The 24793-nt window shown below is 36.6% G+C and overlaps 1 protein-coding gene across 10 annotated transcripts in view; it reads left to right on the forward strand.

Moving 5' to 3' along the window:
- DLG2 (discs large MAGUK scaffold protein 2) overlaps nt 1-24793 on the forward strand; it is a 1904207-nt gene that overhangs the window by 357257 nt on the left and 1522157 nt on the right. The window contains exon 1 of one of the 10 annotated variants that reach the window (XM_036030127.1): nt 8752-9141. The exons of the other annotated variants lie outside the window; for them this stretch is intronic. Within the exon in view, the coding sequence (XP_035886020.1) occupies nt 9112-9141 (30 nt within the window). The 5' untranslated portion in view covers nt 8752-9111. Of the gene's footprint in view, nt 1-8751; nt 9142-24793 lie in introns of those variants that run through there. 10 annotated transcript variants of the gene reach the window in all.

The raw sequence follows: 24793 nt of genomic DNA on the forward strand, positions 1-24793 counted from the left end.
TTAAAAAGATTTCAAGTTTTCAGTAGTGTTTTACTTGTTTTGTATTTTAAATTTAATTTCTTAAGCAGAAAACAGGTGCTAGTCAATTGTGTGAATTAGAACTGGTTGGAAAAGGGACTGATTAGAAACTGTGTCAATATTCTAATGAGTGGGGCAGAAACTTAGGTTTCCTAACAAGAACAGAGAGGTATCCAGACAGAGTAACAACTATAGGAAACATATCAGACTGGAGAAGAAGCATGGTGTAGGGTTAGGTCATAACCTGGTTTATTTTATTTCTACTCTTACAAATCTGGGTGTTCTTGGAAAAGAACAGGGCCTATCTGTACCTCAGTTTCCTAGTAAAGTGAAGGTCTTTGATTAGATAATTTATGGGTCTGTTTAAGTTAAAATACATTTATAACATTTTGATAAAATAGGGAAATTAGTTGTGTTAGAGAATCTCAATATTTCTCTTAATTTTTTCAGACTAAAATGTAACTGTTAATGCACTCAAACATCTGCACCTTCTGATTAACAATAATTTTGCAGTTCATCTCTATTTCTCTATTTACTCTCCTTACCAATATTTATAAGGAAACTGATTTTCCTTATTGCCACTCAGCCATAGGAAAAAAAAATGTTTTTATGTTTGTTTGTTTTAGGAAAGGAGAGTAGAAGGAGTATTTCTTTACCTTTATGCAAGGTCTGTCCAGAAGGCATCCAGCTATGTAATATGAAAAATAGAGACATTTATTGAATAAGGCATAAAATACAAGAAATATTGTACATAGGACACTGATGCCTCAGTCCTCTTCAAAGTAGACACCTTGCCTGAGACCTCACATAGTTTTCCCAGTTGCCATCAGCTGACCCGTTGATTGGATATCTCATATCCAATGAGATATAGGAAACTATATCTCATTGATAGTCTGAAATCTCCTTCCTTTCAAGGGTAATTTTAACTTTGAAAAAGCCAGAAGTCTCAGGGTACCATATCTGGGCTGTAGGGGTGCTGAGTCACTTGGGTGATTTGATTTTTCACCAAAAATCTCTGCATGAGACATGATGCATGAGAGGGCATGTTGTCATGCTGAAGCTGCCAATCACAAGGCCCATAGCTTTGGCCTTTTGAATCATCCAAATAGTTTCCATGGAGGAATGTTCAAGCTTAACACAAAATTTGATGCAGATTCATTGCTGTACTTGCTCATTTTGAATGAGATGGCCACACAGTACACGTGCTCACTCAACAGCATCTACTGCCCCTACTGACTAGTATAGTGAAGTTGTCATTGTTTATGCATGTGCATTCCAGTCCCCTCTCCTTGGCTGCCAGTTTACAATGATGTCGTGCAAATCATTCTCATTATATTAACAATGGCTGGACTTTTTCTGGACAGACCACTTAAGCATGTGTTAGATGCTGTCCATGGTCCTTATTTTAAAAGCGATGATTCTGAGTTTATCTTCATGGAGAACTCATTAAAAATACCACAGAATCAGGGGATTAAAGTTAATTTTAATGGTAATTGAAGCAGTGATTCTCTGTTTTAAATCTCCCGTACTGCTGCTCTGCTGAAGGGAAATTCATCATCTGCCGGAAAGCCTCCAGTTATAGGATATTTACCACCTTACCACCTTCCTCCCAAGTAGCTCATTCCATGTGGGCAACTTTAAATATTATGTGGTTATACTTTTTATTACACTCATGATACTCAAGTTATTTTAGCATTGAGTGTATTCTTTATTTTCCAGTGTCAGAGTAAAGTGACAGGCTTCTATGTATCTGGAATTAATGTGTGATTAATCTTCTCTCTTTGGAATACTGTGGTTAGCTCTGGCTAATCCAGTTTATTAATTTTAACCATAAAATGTAATTACTCCTCATTTCCAGGTTGATGAAGATATTACGCTTTGTCTTTAAGCATCTTGTATTGCCTCAGGGTCAATATTCTGTCTATTAAAGATAAATGATTGGACTTCTGTATTAGCATTGCAGAGAATCAGGTTTTTGTGTTACTAAATTTGACATATTAATAAAACTATTTTTAATTATTCAATTTAAATATCAATTTATTTATTTAATAGCTGTATCTAAAGTGACTCTGGCCATTTGATGTATCTGTATTTAGGAACCTGGATTTTACATGTTTGAAAGCAGTGAAGTATACTTTGTTTAGATGTGGAACCCTTAGAACCAAACATTTGAAGTACATGGTATTTACTGCTTATATCAATGAGTTTGATGATTTTGAAAGAGTATCATATCACCATCATAACAAAGATGGGATGGGACTTAGGGACAGATGATCAAGGTTCACATCCTGGCCCATCTACCCAGTCATCTAGGTGCCCACCATGTCCTGGTTTACTAAACCAGTAGCTATATAAGCTTGGGCAAGTCAACGTTTTTGAGCTGCAGTTTCACCACCTCTAAAATTATAATTACTTCACTGGCTATGAATATTCAATAACATGTATTTGCCTAATCTCATCCTGCTGAATAAAAAATTAATGTTGAATCTGAAAACTATTTTTTCTATTTCATATATTTGTAAATACTATGGCTAGTGTAAATCACATCTTCAGAAACCAAACTATATTAAGAGTGAGATTGCAAATTTCATGTTGGACTCTTAATTCTAACCCTATTTTTTTAAAAAAGAGATTTGTTGTGATGCAGCTCACTCCTTCATTCAAAAAAGGATGCAGCACCTGCTGTGTGCCAGGCACTGTTCTCAACACTGGTGATACAGACATGCACAAAATAGACAGGCTTTCTGCTCCCAAGAATAAGTTACAAATAGACAATATAGTAAGAGAAGAATAAAAGAGATATCTCAGATTTTGATCATTGCTATGAAGGAAATAAACAAGACTATGTAATGGAGAGTGATGGAAGGGAATCTAATTTAATTAAGGAGATCAGTTGGGGAAGGTCTTACTGGAGTGGTAACATCTAAGCAGACACCTGAGTGATAAGGAACCTGATGTGTGAAAATCCAGGGGAAGAGAATTTCTGGCAGAGGGAACAACAAATTCAGGGCCTTGACAAAGAATGAGGAGAGTTAAATACTGTATTTGAGGAACAGATAGCAGGCCAGTGGGATGGGATGTAAGGAGATGGAGAGGTGGAGCATGGAGAGGACATTTAGCAATATCAATGAGATTATTTATATTAATGTGAAAGCAAAATTGTATAAGACTGCATACCTTTTTAGATTTGAGGCCTGTGCAGAACTATTTGAATTTCTGGACTTTATTTAACTTGTATCATTGTGTAACAGTAGGAAAAATTGAGTCCTATAATGACTATACTTGATGTCCAAAAAAGTTTATATAAACATTGATTTGTTAAGGAAACAAAATTTTTATCAAATATTTTAATCATTTATAGTTTATCTCCTAAAATTACCAAAATCTCAGAGGAATTTTTAGATTCTAATGTTAATAATAAGGGAGGATTACATGGTTATCAATTAGCTATGTACTAATTCATTCATGTAAGCAAAATTGACATGCAATTCTGGTCTATACATTTAAAAACCACCATGAGTCTTACCTGGTGTGGCTCAGTGGATTGAGTGCTGGCCTGAAAACCTAAGGGTTTCCTGTTCCATTCCCAGTCAGGGTACATGCCTGGGTTGCAGGCCAGGTCCCTGGTTGGGGGGCACACGAGAGACAACCACACATTGATGTTTCTCTCCTTCTCTTTCTCCCTCCCTTACTGTCTGTCTAAAAATAAATAAATAAATAAATAAATATTTTTTAAAAATCATGAAAAAATGAACATGTACTGATTTCTGTAGCATTTTTTAAATATAATTTTTATGTTTCTCTCACAGAAAAAACACTACATTTAACATGCACAGAATACATAGACTACTGCCTTTCATAATTTTTTTTCAGGATTAGGCACTCTCTAGACCTTTTTTTCATCATGGAAACTCCCTGGAAAAGTCAGATCTTTTCTAGTTGACCCTCAATTCCTATTTTCCTCTGGAGAACTTGGAAATGAGGGCAGGCATTTTGCTATGACCTGCCTGCAGCCTATTATTTTACGAAGCTAATGAACTTTGCAGATGTTGTTCATGTGCCTGCTATCCTGGGAATGTGGTGTAATAGATGGATGGGGAAGGAGAAATTCACATGGGGCAATTCCTTCAGTTCTTTCCCTTGGAGGTGATCTCTCTGATGTGGGCCCATTCCTTCTGCACTGCTCCCAAGGCCCTTATGAGCTGTGGAGGTCTCAGTGTACAAGCCCAGAGAAGTGCCTGTTGTTGTAGGCAGATCCCAAGTTGTTTGTAATTAATCTGCATTTAATCCAGGTTACCTTTGCCTAAAGAGGGCCACCATCTTGGGTTGGACCCAGGGGGGGCAGAAATTGCCTCATGATTGGAGGTATGATAAGATGGAAGGCACACGGACTTTGCACTTGGGTTGGAGTCATCTAGGCTCTGTGTCCTCCTCTAAGGCAAATCATGTAATCTCAGGGAGCTTCAGTTTCTTCGTCTGTAAAATGGGGATTGTATTTAATTTCTGAAGGGTGTTGGTACCATCAAAGATGCTGCCTTTTAAGTATTTACTGCAGTACTTCAGATAATAGCCACTTGATAAATTGCTGCTATTATTAATACAAGTGCTTGTATTTATTACTGTTTTTCTGTCACCAGGGCAAATGCCCAGTTTAGCAGCAAGCACTACAGCTGGAAACTACACTTTTCCATTACAGATCAGTTTGTTTCAAAGTCACTTTCTTGCATTAGATTGGATTTGCTAATCAAAATATTTGTATCTGCAAATATCTTCAGCTACATACACCAAATGTATTTGTTTCTTAAATATGTATAGTATAGTATATTTTCTTAAATATATTTAAATATATACTATATATAAAGTATATATAGTAGTTACCACATGCATCAATGGTTCTTGTACAGATAAAGGATGGATTTTACAGGATTTTTAAAATTTCTTATCAAGAAAAATAAAGGACACAACTGGAGCTCTGATCATTCCTTCATTCCCAGAATATCAATTTTGTATCTCTGAAGTACAGTTACTGTGCTACATGCCAGAGGCAGACTTATATCTGCTCTCATGGGACTTAGATTCTAGGAGAACAGGCAGAAGATGCATTTCACTCTAGAGATTTTTTTCCCTGTTGGAAACAAACAAATAAATAAATAAATAAACACAATGCATTTAAATGGCTCAGGTACAGGTTTAGTACAAGTAATTCACAATAGTAATTTTCTGATGTCAAACTTCCAATGGTAGATTTTATTACCAATCAATATGTTTCTGGCTTCATGTCATTAACCTTAAGCAATATCAAGAGAAGCAGTTGGCCTGGTTGGTGGAGCTCAGTGGGTTGAGCCCAGGCCTATGAACTGAAGGGCTGCTGGTTCCATTCCCAGTTGGGACACATGCCTGGGTTGTGGGCCAGGTCCCAGGTAGGGGGAGCTCAAGAGGCAACCAAGTGTTTCTCTCCTTCTCTTTCTTCCTCTCTTCCCCTCTCTCTAAAAATAAATAAATAAAATCTTAAGAAAAGAAAAGCAGTTTGGAGGCTGTGGATTTATATCTTGCCAAATACTTCTTGTGAAATCACAGGCCCAGCTGAGTTCTGTGTCTGTAAAAAATGCTTCAGGCCAATCAGTGCCTTGTTAATTATAAAAATAAAACTGTGCTTCCCTTGAGGTGAAGAAGTGGATTATCTCCTATCTAATATCTGGGGAAAGTCATTGGAAGGCAAGGTACATGCAAAGTAGAGAGCTGCATCCTTTGAGGAACTAAATTTTAAAATGTTAACTGTTTACTTTTATCTAAATATACAAAGATTGTCCAGTTCATCACATGGTAAATACAACCAAATGATTATAGGATATGTAGATTCTACCCACTTTTACAGCACATTTGTACTCAATGTTATGTAAATGATGCTTTTTATTTTCTCCAGCAGAGATTGCATGTTCAGTTTGTGAAATGCCTGCTCTAAAGTACTTTTATTTAATGAAAGTCCTTTGGATATGTTCATTCATGTAAGCTGGCTGTAGAAAGATTTAAAATATTATTGATTCATTTATGTTTCAAATATAATAGAGTGCATATAATTCTTCTTCTTCACAACTTCTAGCTAACTCCAGTGGGAACTTCTCAACTCAAGTTCTCTCTCCAGAATGCCTTCCCTGACTACTCTATCCTGGCTTAAATTCCTCTACTTTGTATCTCAAACACCCCAACTGCTTGCTGTATTGTAGTATAGTTGTTGATTCACTTATAGGTGAGGATTCTGCTAGATTGGGCTCACCGTTGTGTCCTCATATTAGTATATTCTCAAGAATATTTATTGAATGAATGAGATACTAGACTAGGCAATGGAAATATAGAGTCAAAACTGTCTTTTAAGAGCTATAGCTTAGTAGGCAATACAGACATTAATAAAAAATCATATAGTGAGCCCTCAACAAACGTGTTGGATGAATGACTTAGGCAGTGTATGTGGTATACCAGGAGCTATGCTGGGTGAGTTGTCTTTCATTTCTGCAGGTCTTCATAGTTTCCAAAGTGCTTCCATCTGTGATCAGCCAGGGTCAGAAGACTAATCAGCTCCCTCTGCCAGTTTGCTTATATCTAAGCTTTCTCCCCTCTAGGATATAGGAACTTAATTCCAATGGTACATTTCTGTCAAGGACACCTTATAAAATATCCATTTACTCTGCTACCCAATTTACTTCCTCTGTCTTTCTGATCCCTGACTATCTGTTCTGATAATGACTAACCAAGCCCTGGACTTGCAATAACTTATCTGCCCTTGGGAAGTCATTTAAACTTTCAAGCTGGTGAGAAAATTACAAGTGCTTTGCCATGTATGTGCTGTTCGAGCACAGAGCCAAATTAGTCTGAAGGAGACTACAACAATAGGCATCTGTTTCATATGAGATGCTGTGGTGGTGTCCGAGAAGCTCTCTGCTACCTGGAGATGCTCAAGCACATGATCTTACCCATGCTCTGAGATAAGTTTAGGAAGTACTGAATTAAATTGTCTTGCTATATCAATATGATAAATAAGGAGGCGCATAGACAAAGTAATGCTTTTTTGACCTGTTCATTGTACTGAACCAAAACATCGTTGCCTAATTGAATGTACCAAACATGGGCTTTATTTGTATTGCTTAACTTGAAAATTATTTGAAGTTTATTACACCAGTAGGATAACAGCTAGGAAGAAATTATTTTTATCTATAAATAATTTTTGAATCACATATTTTCCTTTGAACACATACTAGATTTGCTATGAACTTTTTTATTTTTTATATCTTTAGAAACAGAGCTCTCATTATGGTAAAAGAATGCCGTGTCAGTTTTTGAGACACCAATTTAGCAATCAATAGGATATTGAGGTTGGAACCTAGGTAATTCATGAAAAGTAGAAGAATTTCACATGTTTATCCTTTTAAAAATGTTTATTATAGAAAATCCTTTGTGTAAGGAATGGTTCTACTGAAACCTTTGAAAAATTTTTTATTGATTGATTTTTAAAGAGAAGAGGAAGGGAAAGAAAGAAAGAGAGAGAAAGAGAAACATGAGAGAGAGAGAGGGAGAGAAACAATGATTTGTTGTTCCACTTATTTATGCATGCACTGGTTGACTCTTATATGTGCCCTGGCCAGGGATTGAACCCGAAACCTTGGTATATCAGGTCAATACCCTCGCCAAATGTGCTACCCAGTCAGATCTGGTTCTGCTGGACTTTTAATAGTTAAAACAATGTTTGGGTCCTTGCACATTTCTTCTTGATGTTGTCAATTGTATGCCTGACTATGTTTTCTTCCTAGTGAAAAGAAGTCCCTGATTTTCCATTTTTCTTGGTCAGGCAGTGCTTTTCATCATGTCTTTCACTTTCTGTCTCTCTCATACCCCCTTTTCTCTGCACCCCTGTTTCTATGTGTCTGCTTTAGTCTGTCTCTGCCTATGAGTCCAAGACAATGAAAAATATTATCTAGAGATACTGTAGACATCTCAAAGACAGTATATGTAACAATTTCACTGGAAGAGGGGGAGGGATTTGAGTGAAGGGGGGAAGGTTAATCATTTGGCTGGTAAGATGCTGCAGAGGGAATACAGAGCTGTCTCTGCCCACGTAATAAGTGCCTGCAGGCAGCCAGCGAGGAGAGAAAAGTTTGGGAAAGAACTCATTTTTTGTCTCTCTGAATGGGGAACTTTTGGAAATAGTTTGTAACCCCCTCCCACTCTAATTTCATAATTACATTTTTGTCTGAATATTCAGGTTGTTTGTATATTCGCATGTGTCATAGACCACATAAATAGGTACACAAATAAAAGAAGAAAGCTAACATTTTCTTAGTTCAACCTCCAAATCCACAGTTTTTTTAAAAAATAAAAGTCCCTGGCCCAATTTTTCTTCTCCAGCTGTTAGTCGTTTGTAAGAAGCTGCCCTTGTAATTGCAAGTGAGTTGAGACGTGATGTATGCAGCACCGCATGCACCTTAGCTTTTCAGTCCTATCTTTCGAGTCATTTAGACTCCCGGGAATCATGCTCATAATAAATAGCTTTTTATTACCCTAAGCCGCTGTTCTGGCAGCCTAACGACAGCCCTTTGATAGATGGGCCGGGTAGTTTTTTGTGTTGTGCTTACTCAGAGTTATTAGTAGGAAAGAGAAAGGCAGCAAAAGGGGGGACTTTGGCACGGGAGATCTTATGTGTATACTGAAGCAGCAGATCAGAATTCAGAAACAAGAACGAGAGAGCTGAAATGTGATTCTCTGGTGCTTGGTGTAACACTCACCACCACGATAGAACTGTGCGAGGCACTCACAGGAGGCTTGTTCTGATCACGGAATTCGCTAAAAGACCATGCAGCCGCGGAGCCCAGCAAGCCACCTGGAAGTTTTGCCGGAGCTGATTTCTAGGGGATTTTCCGGTGCCTAGGAGAATCCTGCTTGCTTTGAGCTCTATGGAGGAGAGCTCCACTTTCCCATGAGGGGCCCCCTTGGAAAAGCCTCCAGTGCTGAATCCAGGCTCTGCTATTTACCAAACGGCTTTTCTCACCTTTGCTGATTTGCTGGTGTGATTTCCATGTACTGAGTCCTGTGTAGGGATCCAGGATGGATTGCCTGTGCATTGTCACCACAAAGGTAGGCTAGGAAACAGGGCTGTTGTGTGCAGCATTTTCCTGTTATTATTCTGGTCCTGTAATTAAACAGCTCTGCTAGATGCTGCCAGTTCATGAGATAAAATGATTAGTATAATTTACTTTGCTGGGCGTTTTATTCCCCAGGAGGGTCTGAGGGTCCTGTCTTTATTTGATTTCAACTTCTTAAAGTGGTATTGTGTATGTGTGCAAATGGAAGGAGAATTTACCTGTGTTTTTATGGCAGGATATGCTTTTGCATCTTTTTGTAGCACAATATTAACATATCTATAGTAGTAGTGTAGTTTACACATCATTTTAACATAACATGTCAGGGTAGTCTTTCTGAGTGTGATAATTAGCTTTTCATTTTAAAAACCATATCTTCTGTGCTTGAAGAAACCAATCAGCTTTACTGTGGCTTGACATATTGTTCCTGATTGGAGAATTCTGATATTCTGCATTTTAGTAATTTTTTAAAGGGAAAAAAATCTTTAGGTCCTAATTTGAAACAAATGAACACAGTATTTAATGTTGAAGTGATTCTCTCTATTTTGATTAGGAGCAAATTAAATATTTGCATTGTCAGAAATAGAAGTATAAAACTAGGAATGGAATGAAATCAGTAGGCAATACTTTTATGGGTTTACTGAAAATAGCTAAAAATTCCAAAACATTTTATTTTATTCTGTGTCAGTTTTAAATAATGTATTACATTTTATAAGCACTGGTTATTTGAATAGGAATTACAATTATTTTGAGAAAAAATGAATTAAAACACATTTATTCATTAGCTCCCTTTTCATTTTACATATAAGTATACCATGAGTTCATTTGAGCTATATCTTTTAGGATCTCACATTGATTGGACACCCATTAAATAGGGCAAAAATCAATAGCTTCATGTGTGAGACTCATTAAGGGTAGATTTCCCACTGTGATTCCCTTTCACTACTAAAGAAAAGATTATTTAATTTTGAAGCCACAAACCAAGTTCCCCATAGTATGACCTTAAATATTTTACTTTAACAGACTGTATTTCAGAAAATCTTAATGGATATCTTCCCATAGGGCCTAGTATCACATATGGCAGCTTCAGCTGATGTTAATGGATTTGAAACCTAAAAGCTTCTAGCTGGGTTAATTGACCTGGCTTCAGAGTTAGATGAATACCTCATTTTACTTCCCCAAACTACCAGGCATCTCATTCAGTTTTACCAGTGAAATCAGAAAAATTAATTCAAATAAATTTTTAAAGAAGCTAAGTGGGAAATGGTATTTCCTTATGTAATCTAGGAAGGAAAATAGTCTCTAAATATGTTTTAGTCTTCCAGAGGTGTTACATGTAGTTATGTGTGTTGCATTATTATTTATTTCAAAATCATGATAATTACAGACACAGTAAAACATAATTCGGGCTTTAAAAATAAGTTATAAAATGTTATTAAGTAGAAGTGTAAACCAGAAGGCTGTTGCATTGAACAAATTAAATCAATACTGAGATCAGTTCCTCAACTTGGAAAACAGGATCTAATTTTAAAAATGTCTTGTGCTTTATATCCACTTACCAAAATATTGATGATCCCAGATATAAAGGTTAAAACATATTCTTCTGCTTTAAATCCTATATCAGAGATAGATGTCAATATCTTATTATTTTGATTTACCATAAAATTATAAAATTTAATAAGACAAACACATATGAGATTTTATGAATTTTCTGATGCAGTTATGTTCATGACTATTTCCAGGGTGGCATATATGTAATCTTTCTAGGACAAACACACAACAAAGTTATATTACAATGCTTAAATGGAAAATAATGCATGACTGATTTAAAAGCTGCATTTAGGTGAGGAGACTTCCTGGAGGGCTTCAGAATGCAAATCCTGTCCGCCTCACCCACCACCACTGATACTCTTTTCTTCCAAGTGGCCATGCACTTGGGATGCCCTTGCTCCACTTTCCTGGGACTCTGACAAAAAACTTGGCAGCAACTTGCACATTTTAATTCAATCTCTGTTTAACCCTCATTTCTTTCTCCTTTAGCAATGAGTCCACCTTCTAGCAGTTCTGGCTGAGAAAATTTCTTCAGGTCTTGCTTTCTGTGCGACTGGAACTGCTACCTCCCTGATCTGTCCTAGGCTCCACCTCATCCACGTGATATCATCAACCTCACAGCCGACCACCATCCCTGTCAAAGTTTTCGGTGGCAGGCAGACATAAATGCTTTCACTTGTCCCTTCTTTCTCTCCTGTCATGAAAGGCACTTGCTGTTTCCTTGAATCCTCCTGTGCCTACTCTGTCTCCCACTCCCTTCTATTGCACATACTGTAGAAACAAATTCTTTTTCACGTTTTTTGTTCCACATACTTAAGAATCACTGTTAGAATATTAATGAAAGGAGAGATTATAACAAATTGAGAGGAAGTACTGCCTAATGGCTATATAAAAGCATCTATTAGACATAAATGAAGAAGTGTTTTTACTTTTGGTCCTCTGCATATAAAAAAGGGAAATGAATATGGCACATTTCATAAGAATCTAACTCCCTGATGAAATAATCCTACTGTAGATCTCATAAGGCTCAGACTGCCTACCGTCTTAAGGGCTTCAGCCTGGTCCCAGTGACTTGCAGAGCCCCTCAGAATTGGGGTGAGAATTTTTAGGCCAGGAAATCATCAGAGTCACCGAATGTCCAGAGTTTCCACCACATGGGTCCCTAGGTCTTTCCAGGTGTTCAGACAGCTCACTTTCATCAGGATCCTAGGTCATCTCTTTTATTTGAATGTTTCTGTCTAGTTTCAACTTCAATTCTTATCACATGTCATTACTGAGAAATAGAAGTAACATGACTTAGTGTGACGAGCAGGACTCCAGAGCAGCAATTTTCAGCCTTTTTCATCTCATGACACACATAAACTAATTATTAAAATTTTACAGCATCCCCCAAAATACATTTTTCCCAATCTGACAAAAATAGGAATAATATTGATTTTTAAAAAGTAATAATAGTAATTACCTACACTTTTTGCTCTAAAGTGACTTTAAAAACAAATCAGGTAGCTATACTTGTATATAAGAATTTCTAGTATCAAGAATTAACCAATCAGATAAAACTTGATTATGTGATGTGACCAATAAGATGCAACTCTATCATGTGACCCATATATTTATGATTCAAGACCGAGCATTCACATGTGACAACTATTGTGGTGTTGGCTGTTGTCTTTTTGTTGTTGTTCATTTGACAATCTAAGGGTAAAGAGATCAGTGCCCCCAATTAAATAGTCAGGTATTGCATGTGTTAAAAATTTCTTGCAGCACAAGGGTTCAAAATCGCTGGTCTAGAGCAAGACATGGATTTAAATTGTTGTTCTGACAGTTTTTAGGTTTAGGGCTTGGATACATTGTTTAACTTCCCTGAGCCTTGATTTCCTCATCTGTCCAAAAGATATGATCTTACCTATGTGGAAGTGATGTGGTAAAGTATAGAAGGTACCTAGCACAGTTCAGGGCATATGGAAGGAATTCAGTATAGGATAATTTATTGAGAAATTCACAATTTATATCTTTAGTCCGTCCCTCTGTTTGGGTATGATCACTGTGGAAAGTGGGGTCATCTCGGTATCAGTGATTAAACATGATTTAGTAACTAATGTAACACATTTATAGACATTTTAAAAGATGTTTTGAATAATTGAAAGATACTAACCCTAATAATTTTGATAACTAAAACACAAGGAAAATAATGTTAGCCTACGTTAAGGCAGAGATACAATGTAAGATGATTGGCAATAGGACAACCGTTCTGGGGGCAAGCCAAATATTGGGGGCTAAATTTAATAAAATGCCTGCAGTCAGTAGAATTTTTCTTTTACTGTGTAGGGATTTTTATGTATCATATATAACAGCATATGTAATTTGATTCAAAAGCAGAAGAAATGTGGAGCTGTGAAAAATCAAAGTAAACCTGTGCTTTGTGACCCAGAGGCACAGGGCATCAGTGTTGTGTCCATAAGATGAGCGCATTTTATTGCATCTTTGAGGTTCTTCCTATTCTGTCCCTAACCCAATATTATTCTAAAGTATATTATCTCAGCACATAAAATTACTCATACATACTAAGTGTCTTAAAATGTAGTAGTGGGTGAATCAAACATTGCTATTATTTCAGATATTCATTAACCAGACTAATGGACATTTAAAAAAGTTTTAAAAAATAATCTACAAAGGCAACTGCAATATGTTGTGATAAGCTAATGCTATAATTTTTAAATGAAGGCATCATGGTCCTATTAATTTTAATATGTTTAATAGGTTAATATGCATAATAAAATTCAAACAGCAAAATGAAAAGTGGACCAGGCAGCATAAAAGAAACTTTATTGATGCTGTTAATACCACATCTGTTCTGTAAATAAGATATCACTCTTTGTCTCTATGACACCACCATCTTTTAAAAGATTTAAAATCCCTTAGAATTTCTAAAAAGAAATAGGAATTTTTGCTGGGTGTTTAGAAGAGCTTTTTAGCAAGGCTAATAAGTATTGTGTTATATATTATGACCTTAATAAGAAAAGAGGAATGTCTTACTCTTAGAAGTGAACTCATCATAGAAGTATTTGTAACTATATAGTTTTTTTTCTGAGGGGTGGGGTAAAATAATTTTTATTTTCTACCAGAGCTTTATGTAGGAGGGAAAGTGAAACAAATCACCAAGGCAACAAATGGTTTGCCTGAGAGGCCCTGTTTTCATAGACAAAACTATTGATTCATGCAGGTGTATAGTTGTATCTGTGCTCATGGAAGAAGCAGCACATCCACTCATTCATTTTATTCATCTAACAAGTATTTATTGCATGCTGGTATGTGCCTGGCATGTTGGAAGGCAGGAGGATACAATAAACAATCTGTTCTCATGGAACTTTTAGTTTAATGGGGAAAATAGCCAAGTATAGAAATAACAGTGCTGTGTAACAGGAGGTGAACATAGGGTGCTATGGACATTATTAGCACAGGAATACCTAAAGAATCTGGTGGACTGGGTTGCAGAGTTGGCAGGGGTATAATATCAGGGAAAGGTTTCCTGAGGAAGTGACAAATAAGCTAACATGCACAATAGAGGGCATGATGGGGGTGGGTGGGGTGTTTTAGGCAAAGTCCTAGGTGTGATAGATGATAGATAGATAGATAGATAGATAGATGATAGGTAGATAGATAGATAGATAGATAGATAAGGGAGAGGAAAGATAGGAAAGAGAGAATGACCTGCTAGAAGAAAGGAAGATCAGTGTGGCTGGAATATAAGGTATCAAAGGTGAGTAGCAAGATACAAAGGATGGAAAGATAGGTGGGGGACCAGTCATAAATAAATATCAAGAAGTTGAGACATTATTTTAAGGAAATAGGTTTTTTCCTCCACTATTAACATTGGTTGCAAATCCCAAAACTGGTCCTTGACTTCTTACCCATTTTGTTTCTCTGATTTGAGTTTTCTCTTTCTATTTCCTACCACATTCCTCTTTGCCCATTCTTGTGCCTGTTCAGTAAAATATAGTGGTTTTACCTTTCTTTTGCTGAAATGTAGTTTTCTCTTTCATGTGATAGTATGTATCTCACAGGGTTGTTTTGAGGATTTAGGGAGGTAAGAAATATAAAGTAATTTATTACTTTGTGTCAAGGGATAGGTATACCACTTTCTATTGGGGTCCACATTCTCCCTATCTTACTATCTTTCCTTGGTGTTCTTTTCATTAAGACCTCGAATCACTCAAATTTAGTGTAGATTTGGCGTTGGATGGTGTGGTCCTATAATTGAAGGGTTGCGGGCTCCATTCCCAGTCAGGGCATCTACTTAAGTTGTGGATGCATCCCCAGTCCAGGCACGGGCATGTGCAATGCAGCCCTTGGTCCAGACACGTGCAATCCCCAGCCAGGCACCAGATCCCTGGTCTGGGTGTGTACGAAGGTAACCGACCGATGCTTCTTTAACATCAATGTTTCTCTCTCTCTCTCTCTCTCTCTCTCTCAAAAAAAGAAGCAAATAAAAATATCCTCAGGTGAGGATTAAAAAAATAGTGTAGATTTGTAGTATTTTTAGACACATATTCATAGACTGTAAAAGTAAACTTTTACAAATGAAATAAGATTTTATTACATGAATCATACCAGCCATCTGTTAATATATCTATAGTAAATAGTCTTTCCTGCCAAACTTCATTACCAGGATTTTATTCACAACATTAGCCCTTTCTGACACTATGAGTAAAAGCCACATGTACTATAAAGAGTTATGAGTTTGAGAGGATTGGGCTTACTAAGACCTTTAGCTAAATCTTATTTTATGAGACAAATGTGGGTTTGCAAAGGAAACAAGTACAAATCAAATTTTGCAAATCAAATGATATTTAAACACATTCATTGTACTCACATTTTAAATAAATCACATAACTCTCTTTATAAAGTAGAAAAGAATTTGTCACTCCCTTTATTATTTAACCATTATTTCATCTGAATTGTTGCAGATAATATTTTCTTAAAGCAGGTTAACCCATGATTATAGCTCCCTGAGAGATCTTTCTCATTGCATGTGTGTATGTTTCACCAAAGGCAATTTGGGAAAGTGCATTGGACCAAGGTTCAGAAAATGAAGTTATAAACTTAGGTTTGCCATCTATTATATTAGCTTAGTCAATTCAGTTTACCCTCCCTCAGCCATATTTTCTCAAGTCTGAAATGGGTATAATAATACTGGCTTATCAGAACTGCCTTCTCAGGATTATTATACAGAATCAAATGAGTTTATGTATTTGAAAACTGTAAAATACTACATACAGGAAAGAGGTGACTTTGATTATTGAAAGAGGGAAATTCTAGAGAAAGCTGGGCTCCTTATGACCATTAGCATTTGTGTATGGTGGAGAAAATGAGAGCTGAATCCATATATGTTTTCAAACTAACTTTGTGTTAATTGCAGTGAACCAGGCAAGTTGGCATGACATGCCTGAGGCCCCTGAGAAAATCGAGTATTGGGCAGTTGGACAGCAGTTGGCATCCGATCCTGAATTTGGCTCAGAGTGGCAGCATAGCCTTGTGTTCGAAAGCACAGCCATTGGAACCAAATAGATTCTTGCTAGAGTCCTAGCTCTGCTAGTTAGTAGTTTTGCTGTTTGGGCCAAATTAATCTGCCTTAATCTCAGTTTCTATATTTATAAAATGAAACAACAATGAGCACTTCAGGGAGTTGTTATGAGGATTAAGCACAATACTTATTACCTCCACAAACATTTACTGAGTGCATACTATGTGCCAGGAATAAGTGGTGGAAGTACAACAGTGAATACATTGGACAGTGCTTACCCACTCTCATAGAACTCATGTCACAGAATGAGGAGACTGGCCTTGAATAGGCAAACAAATACAACAAACACAATGTAAATAGCAGTAACTGCTAGAATTTACAAAGCAAAGAAATGGAATATGGAAGGATGATGAGTCCAAGAAGAAACAGGAGCTGCTTTATGTAGGGTACACGAGAGATGTCCTCTCTGAAAAGTTCTGGGAACTTGAAAGAACCAGATTTGTGAAGATCTTGGGGAAGAAGATTCTGACAAAGGGAATAGCTGGTACAACTGACGCACATAGTGGCTGTACAGTTAGTTACACAGTACAGCAGTGGTACAGAGCACACACTCACTAAACAGCTTTGGAAGTTTCTGTTCCTCTTCCTCTTCCTTTCCCTTTCCTCTTTTTTTTGGGGAATTGACACTTAAGGATAAATTTCATGGTATCATCAGTGATTCAATTAGCCAGTTACCACTCTAGTGGCAAATTTTTTATTGTGTAGTCATGATAATGTGGATTTTTATCCAGTTTTACTGAATGTTTCCTAGGTTTATAGTTATTTATTGGTGAAAGAAAGAAATTAAATATTTCAACTTTTTATTTCAGTGTATGTTCAAAATTAGTCCCAAATTGGAAATCCTATGAAAATAACCCTTCCCCCAAATACCTACCATTCTAATATTCCTGACTTGTATCCCTAGTTGATTTTGCACTGGCCTGAAGGATGATATTTGCATGGTTTAACCTCAAATACATGAGGCCCTCTTCAACCTGGCTCCTGTCTAACTTTCTATCTCAGATCCCATCATCCTTCATGCCTTAGCTTGAGCTATATCCAGTTATATTTGGTTCTCCAAATTATCTGAATTCCACTCTCCTGTTTCTATGTACCTGTTTTTTAGTTTCTTTTTTTATTTATTGATTTTTAGGGAGACAGGATGGGGTTGGAGAGAGAGAACATCGATTTTGTTGTTATACTTATTTATGAATTCATTGGTTGCTTTTTGTATGTGCCCCAACCAGCGATTGAACCCACAATGTTGGCATATTGGGACAACACTCTAACCAAGTGAACTACCCAGACAGGGCCCCTGTTTCTTCTTTCTGCCTAGAATACCTCTCAATTTTTCAGCATGACATTTACCTAATAAGCTTCTTTTTAACCTTTAAGACTCCGCTTAAATGCAGATTTCTCTGTAAATACCTTCCTTGATACTGCCCTACTGGACCGAGCCAGCCATTCTCCATGTCCTCAGTACAATGTACCTGTGTAATAGCTGCAATCTAGTTTGTACAATTAGTTTTTACATGTGTCTGTCTGTTGCTAGAATAAGAACTCTTGAAGATAGGGGGAAGTTCTTAGTCATATTTATAGTCAACTACCTACTATGGTGCACCATAAGCATTCATTGATTCTTTCACCTAACAGACATTTGACAGATAATTGCATTGTTGGATAGTAAATGAATGAATGGAAGAAATCCTTCCTTCTTGCAACTCATACACACACATGTTCACACACATGTGTGTAACATTCACTTTATAATAAATACTTGTAAAAGATATCTTTGCACTCTGATGGATAGATTATTTAGTTGACAGATAAGCAATTTGTCAACTTATATGTAATAGTTGCTCAGTCTGAAATGACACTTGAGATATCATTTTAGTGTAAGAGAAATGGACTAAAAGAGATAAAACTCTTCCCACACGCCAAGAAAAATGGCAACTGGGTCACATCTGTGATAAACCCACTTATAAAGGTCATTTAAACTTCTAAAATTCTAGCATAACATATTTTATTAAGCAAAAGCTAAAGCAATCAGATCAGGTTTTCATTTTGATGAAAAAATATCAACTCATGTCTATTTAAAACCTCAGAGATTTTATATGGTATGATATTTCATTGTGTTTGGGGTAAACTTATTAGACTTTATAATGTATGTATACCATACTTACCATGAGTACATTATAAAAGTTTAGTAATTATTTCACTATTTAGTATATTTTTACTATAAAAATATTTTAAAATTTCCTGAAAGCTATAAACAGAAAACTCAAAAATGACTTTATTGTTCTAAATTATTAGATCATGAAAGAACTGAGGAAATAATAGAGTTCTTTTTTTCTCCCAAAGCAGGATGGATTGTGTTGTAATCAGCTTTCAAAATATAAACCTGCCTAGGAAGGGAATGTGACCTCATAGCAATTCTGCTGTTTGTTTTCTTTTTTTATCATTGCTTTGCATCTTAGAGAACAAAGTGTATCAGTGCCATTTAATGGTTTTATCCAAAGTAACTTCCAAAAAGAACTTTAAAAAACACCTGTAATGATTATTACTCAGAATTTGCCCAACTAACAACAGATGACACCAGTGCTTTGCAAAAGGGTCCCTGAATGGATGTTATATTATTCTTGGTTGAAATCTGAGTTAAAGTGTTTAGGTACTTTCCAACATTTCCTTAAAATTATTCTAGAACCCTAGACAGAAATGCCTCAGTGTAATAAAATGTACCATTCCCAAATAGCAATGTAGTTGGCAATGGAGATTCTCCCTGAAGACTGCTTACACAATTTTTTTTAAAAGGAACACCCAAAAATCAAATTTTAACATCTGAAACATACCACTTATTATCCACACCAGCAAGGATTTTTGGTTATTGCATGAAACACAGTTCAAGGAGTATTAATTAAAACAACTTACCTTTCCTATATTTCATGCTTTTACCAAGGGGTATATAATTTACCATGCTGTATTTATAATATCTCACACCCAGATAAATTATTAATTTTTAAGTATGGCTCTAATTAGAAAATGTGAAAGGAGTTCTACATATTTTTGCTGATAAAATATTTGAAAATTTTAGTTTTTTGAGGAAATCCCATACTGTTTTCCACTGTGGCTGCACTAGTCTGCATTCCTACCAACAGTGCACTGGGGTTCCCTTTTCTCCACATCCTCACCAGCACTTGTTGTTTGTTGCTTTGTTTATGTGCCCATTCTGACTGGTGTGAAGTGGTATCTCATTGTGGTTTTAATTTGTATCTCTCTGATAGCTAGTGATGCTGAGCATTGTTTTCATACACCTCTGGGCCCTCCATATGTCCTCTTTGGAGAACTGTCTGTTCAGGTCCTTTGCTATTTTTTAATTGGGTTGTTTGTCTTCCTGGAGTGGAGTTGTGTGAGTTCTCTATATATTTTGGAGATCAAACTCTTGTCCAAGGTATCATTGGCATACATATTTTCTCATATGTTTGGTTCTCTTTTCATTTTGCTGATGTTTTCTTTAGCCATGCAGAGGCTTTTTAATTTGATGAAGGCTCATTTGTTTATTCTTTCCTTTATGTCCCTTGCTCCAGGGGAAATACTAGTGAAAATACTGCTGTGTGGAATATCTGAGATTTTCCTGCCTAAGTTCTCCTCCAGGACTTCTATGGTGTCACAAATTTTATTTAAGTCTTTCATCCATCTTGAGTTTGTTTTTGTGTAAGGTGTAAGTTGGTGGTTGAGTCTCATTTTTCTGCCTTTTAACTGGGCAATTCCACTGCTGGGATTATATCCTAAGAATCCTGAAATACCAATTCAAAAGAACCTATGCACCCCAATGTTCATAGCAGCGTTGTTTAAAATAGCAAAGTGTTGGAAACCACCTAAGTGCCCATCAGTAAATGAGTGGATCAAAAAACTGTGGTACCTCTACACAATGGGATACTAAGCAGCAGAAAGAAAGAAGGAGCTCCTACCCTTCATGGCAGCATGGATGGAACTGGAGAGCATTATGCTAAGTGAAATAAACCAGGCAATGAAAGGCAAATACCATATGATTTTACCTATAAGTGGAACCTAATCAACAAAACAAACAAGTGAGCAAAATAGAACCAGAGACATTGAAATAAAGAACAAACTGACAGTAACAAGTAACTGGAGAGAAGGGAAGAGGGAGATAACTGGGGAAAGAAGTGGAGGGGTCATTGAAGAATGTGTATAAAGGAATGAAGGTCTAAAACAATGGGGAGGGTAGGATTAGTGCGGGAGGTGGGGGTGGGTGGGGTAGGGGAGAGTGGTGGGGGAAAATAGGGACAACTGTAGTTGAAAAACAATAAAAAGAAATTTGAAAATTATTTGCTAAAGACACCCTAAATAAAAATGTACATTTTTAGCAAAATAAATCCCCCCGATGTTTGTTATAAAGCTCCTAGCATTGTAAGTTATAGTCCTTTTTCACTAGTCTTTTAAAATACAACTGTCCTGAATCAATACATATGTAATTTACTCTGCAGTTCTGCAGTTCTATTTTAATCGAGGACAGGTTTAATTGCTATTTTTTTCGTGGCTGAGTGCTTGGTGGTGGCTGTTGCACGTGATCTAAAAAGCCTGCCAGTTCTTGAATTGATTAACATTTGTTCCAAAATATATATTCATAGGTGTCAGGAAGATAAGACACAAAGAAAAATAGTATCAGTTGTCCCTATTTCTTAGTGTTATGTTTTCCCAGAATTTTAAATATCTGAGAAAAACCTCTGAGAAGAGAGAATAGTGTACATTTAAGTGGATGGAATTTTATGTGTATTTTTCAGAAAATACTGCCCAATGTATATGCATACTTGAAGCTCAAGAAGATTGTATGAACAAATTGATATGAATTGCATACTTAATAGGTTATAATTATGTCTTACCACAATCTCAACTTTTTAAATCCTTTATTCTTTGGGAATATGGTAATTGTCTCCTTTCCCATGTAGTTAATTATAAATTTCAGGGTGAATTAAGTTGGTTAAAACTCTCTATTATGTTTGTTTTCTTTGTCTCTATGGTGGCACTGAGAATAGAATTGAATTGCCTTGATTTTGTTTCTGAATGGCATTTCTTTCCCCAGAGGATAGACTTTATTTGAGGACCTGAAATTTTAGATAGTTTTCATTAGCTATTAATTCAAGAGAGTTATTTTTTACAGATGAATTTAGAAGTATGTTGGGAGGAAAAATGGAGCTTATTTTAGAAATCACAGCCTTTGTTTCCATAAGAGTTTGTAGTTTATGGTATAATAGATCAGACCTGCCAGTGACGAACATCAGTTGACTGCAGTCGTAGATAATGTCTCGAGTTTCTTTCACGGGGAAAAGTACCAGTGTGGTCTGTTCCTCTTGTCTCGTCTTGTTATCTCAGCAGGGTGCAGTGACAGCATGCAAATATTAATGGCATTTAAAGTCTCTTACAAGACTCTCTTTAAATCTCGTATTAAATCTTGGCTTAAATTACTCTACTGTATCTAACTCTGTATAACAGTAATCAACTTTGGAGATTTCTAGGCTTCAGGGAATAATGGGACATGCTTCCACAAAATACTAAAATGCCATAGTGTAGTTCTTAAAAACATTTACAGGCCAGTGATCTCAAGTATATGATCCCAGAGTGCAGAGTCACTGTGGCTCCCAAATTTAGTCATCTTAAAACTGTTGCAGTATTTCAGATGTTCTTTCCAACTTTGATTAAAACTTAAATTTAAAATTCCTGACATTTATTAAGTACTTTCTTGTGCTTTTTTCTCAATTAATTTTCACAGTGGTCTTATTTAAGTATTATTATTTTATACTCAGAGGTGATAAAATATGCTTAGAGGAGTTAAGTGGCAGAGGAGAAAAATCCTTGATTATAAGATAAATATTAATATTCATATATCAAATATATTTATCTTATTACTTAGAGTATGTACTGGACTCTGGGATAAACAGATTACATGTATCATCTTATACAATCCTTTAAACTAAGTGTTATTGTCTTCATTTTTATAGCTGAGAAAACCATAACTCACAGGGACTAAGAAACTTAACTAAGAAACTTAACTAAGAACACAGATTTAGAAGGGGAAAAACCTGGCAATCTAACCCAGGTTCAGTGGTTTCCTCATGATATTAAACATTCTTCCCTGGCTGGCATAGCTCAGTGGATTGAGCCTGGGCTTCGAACCAAAGTGTCGCAGGTTCGATTCCCAGTCAGGCCACATACCTGGGTTGCAGGCCACGGCCCCCAGCAACCGCACATTGATGTTTCTCTCTCTTACTCTTTTACCACTACCTTTTAATTCTCCTCCACTACCTTTTAGGGTTAATGTAGTGCTAGAATGAACAAACAACACATGTCAAGCAACTGGCATCTAATAGGTTCTCAATAAATATGATTTCATTATGGACATCTAGGAAATGATTTATGTACCCAAGGCCAGGTGCCCTCTTCTCCATTGTTATTCTGAAATGTCAGGTTACAACAGTGGCTCTCATGTTAATAAGTCTTTAAATGTGGCCAGCCTGAGAACTCAGAGTCTGTGTCATTCACCATTGTTAATTAATCCAGGTCGCCAGATGGTTAGAATATTTTTTTTAACATAGAGTGTATAATCCTTGTCTGCACTAATTAGCCACAGATTGCACCTCTGCTAACCTGGGCAAATCCCTGCCTGGAGTCACAGGGGATTTTGGAAAGCATGAGCATGACTTAGCACCACCAGCACAGCCCGCTGGAAAACTCTCATTCTCAGCATCCTGGGGAGAATGGATCAGCAACATTTTCTTCATTTACAGAGCAGGCAAATGCATCTCTCCCCAGCATGGCTTCAGTCTCAGTAAGGATTTCCTTAGAAACAAATTGGACCAATTTATTTTAAACATCTTTGAAATCTGAGAAAATGTAAGGAAGTAAGTAGAAAGATAAACCCAGGAAAGGAGGTAGTTGGCTATTGAGGAATTATGAACAATTATGCCTAAAATTGAATGAAAAAGGTTAACAATAATCATGAGTACACTTTGCATCTGTAATTGATCCATTGAAAAGGCAGGACTCATAGGATGTCATACCAGAAGCCACTTTATTTGGGGCTCCCCCCTGTTTGTTTACAGCTTCCTAATGTCAGTAATCTCTGTCCTGCTCTCTATGTTAGATACTGGAGCAGTCCCATGGCTTCCCATGAATTTCCAGTCATTTGCAAAGAGTTAAAAGTCCTATGATCACTTAAAATCATAAGTACAGTCTCAATTCGGAAATTAAAATTGTTTGGTATGGGCCCTGGTTGGGTAGTTCAACTGGTGTGTCATCCTGATACATGAAGGTTGCGAGTTCGATCCCCAGTCAGGGCACACACAAGAATCAACCAATGAATGAACAAATAAGTGGGACAACAAATCTGTTTCTCCCCATCTTTCCTATATCAATAAAATTTAAAACATTGTATCAAATATTAATCAAAACTTTGAACACTTTTTCTAGTTTAAAGACTTTCTCTTCCCTACTATGTGATACTCAGGACATCTGCTTTGGGGGACGAGAATGCTGCAGCCTTCTCTTTTCTTCTTTCCCATTTGCTAGTTGGTTACTGAAGTGTGAGACAGAAATACAGACTGGAGAGCAGAAAGTTCTTCTTAGACTGGGATTGTAATACTTTTTGCTCTCTGAGGCTGACATATAATAAAAAAATAATAATGAAACAAAACAGCTGACACATAATGCTGATTATGTATGGAAATAGTTCTAAGTGTTAAGTTCTAAGTTCTATTTGTATTAATTGCTTTCATCTTCATAACTGAGATCAAGAGAGGTTAAGTAATTTGCCCAGGGTCACCTAGCTAGTAAATAAATGATGGTTGTGGGATTTTACCCAGGGAATCTGGCTCCAGACTCTTTCTCCCATGGGCACTTTCCTAGGGAATTTCCATTTCCAGGCCTCTCTGATTCAGTCTTCTATAATATGATGATGTATTTCTTTAGCCCCAGGTTTTATAGCAGTACATGCCACCCAGAGGGTCTTTGTAGGCATAATATGGCTTCAGGGTGGTGCTTTTGCCTTGCAGACTCCGAAAGTGCAGACTGGCTCACACAAAGCCTCCTCTCCTGACATAACTGATGGTAACCTATTTTTCATGTTATCTCACTCATTACATCTTTCAGGTGAGAGTCAGAACCCATATACTGGCTTCCTAAATCCAAGGCAGTTATATCAAGCTGTAGGTGTATGCCTATTGAAGCCTCTTTCACTAGGTGAAAAGTGAGACCCTCCCTAATCCCCTCTCCAAAACCCCTCTTCCCTTTATAAATCTGCACCTACCCAGCCCTTGCATACCCTCATTACAGACAAGGGTTCAGAGACCTAAAAGAGTTTCTTGGTAATTTCCTTGGAAAATTATAGTACCTCCTTTGGAATTTATTTTTATCATAACTTGATGTATTAGACAGGACTTCCAGTGTATCATCTTGTGTATATATTTCTATGTATATTGTACATCTGCAACTGACAAAATTTGATTTCCTCCTCTTTAAC

This window comes from Phyllostomus discolor, chromosome 6, assembly GCF_004126475.2.
Source record: "Phyllostomus discolor isolate MPI-MPIP mPhyDis1 chromosome 6, mPhyDis1.pri.v3, whole genome shotgun sequence".
Lineage (NCBI taxonomy): Eukaryota > Metazoa > Chordata > Mammalia > Chiroptera > Phyllostomidae > Phyllostomus > Phyllostomus discolor.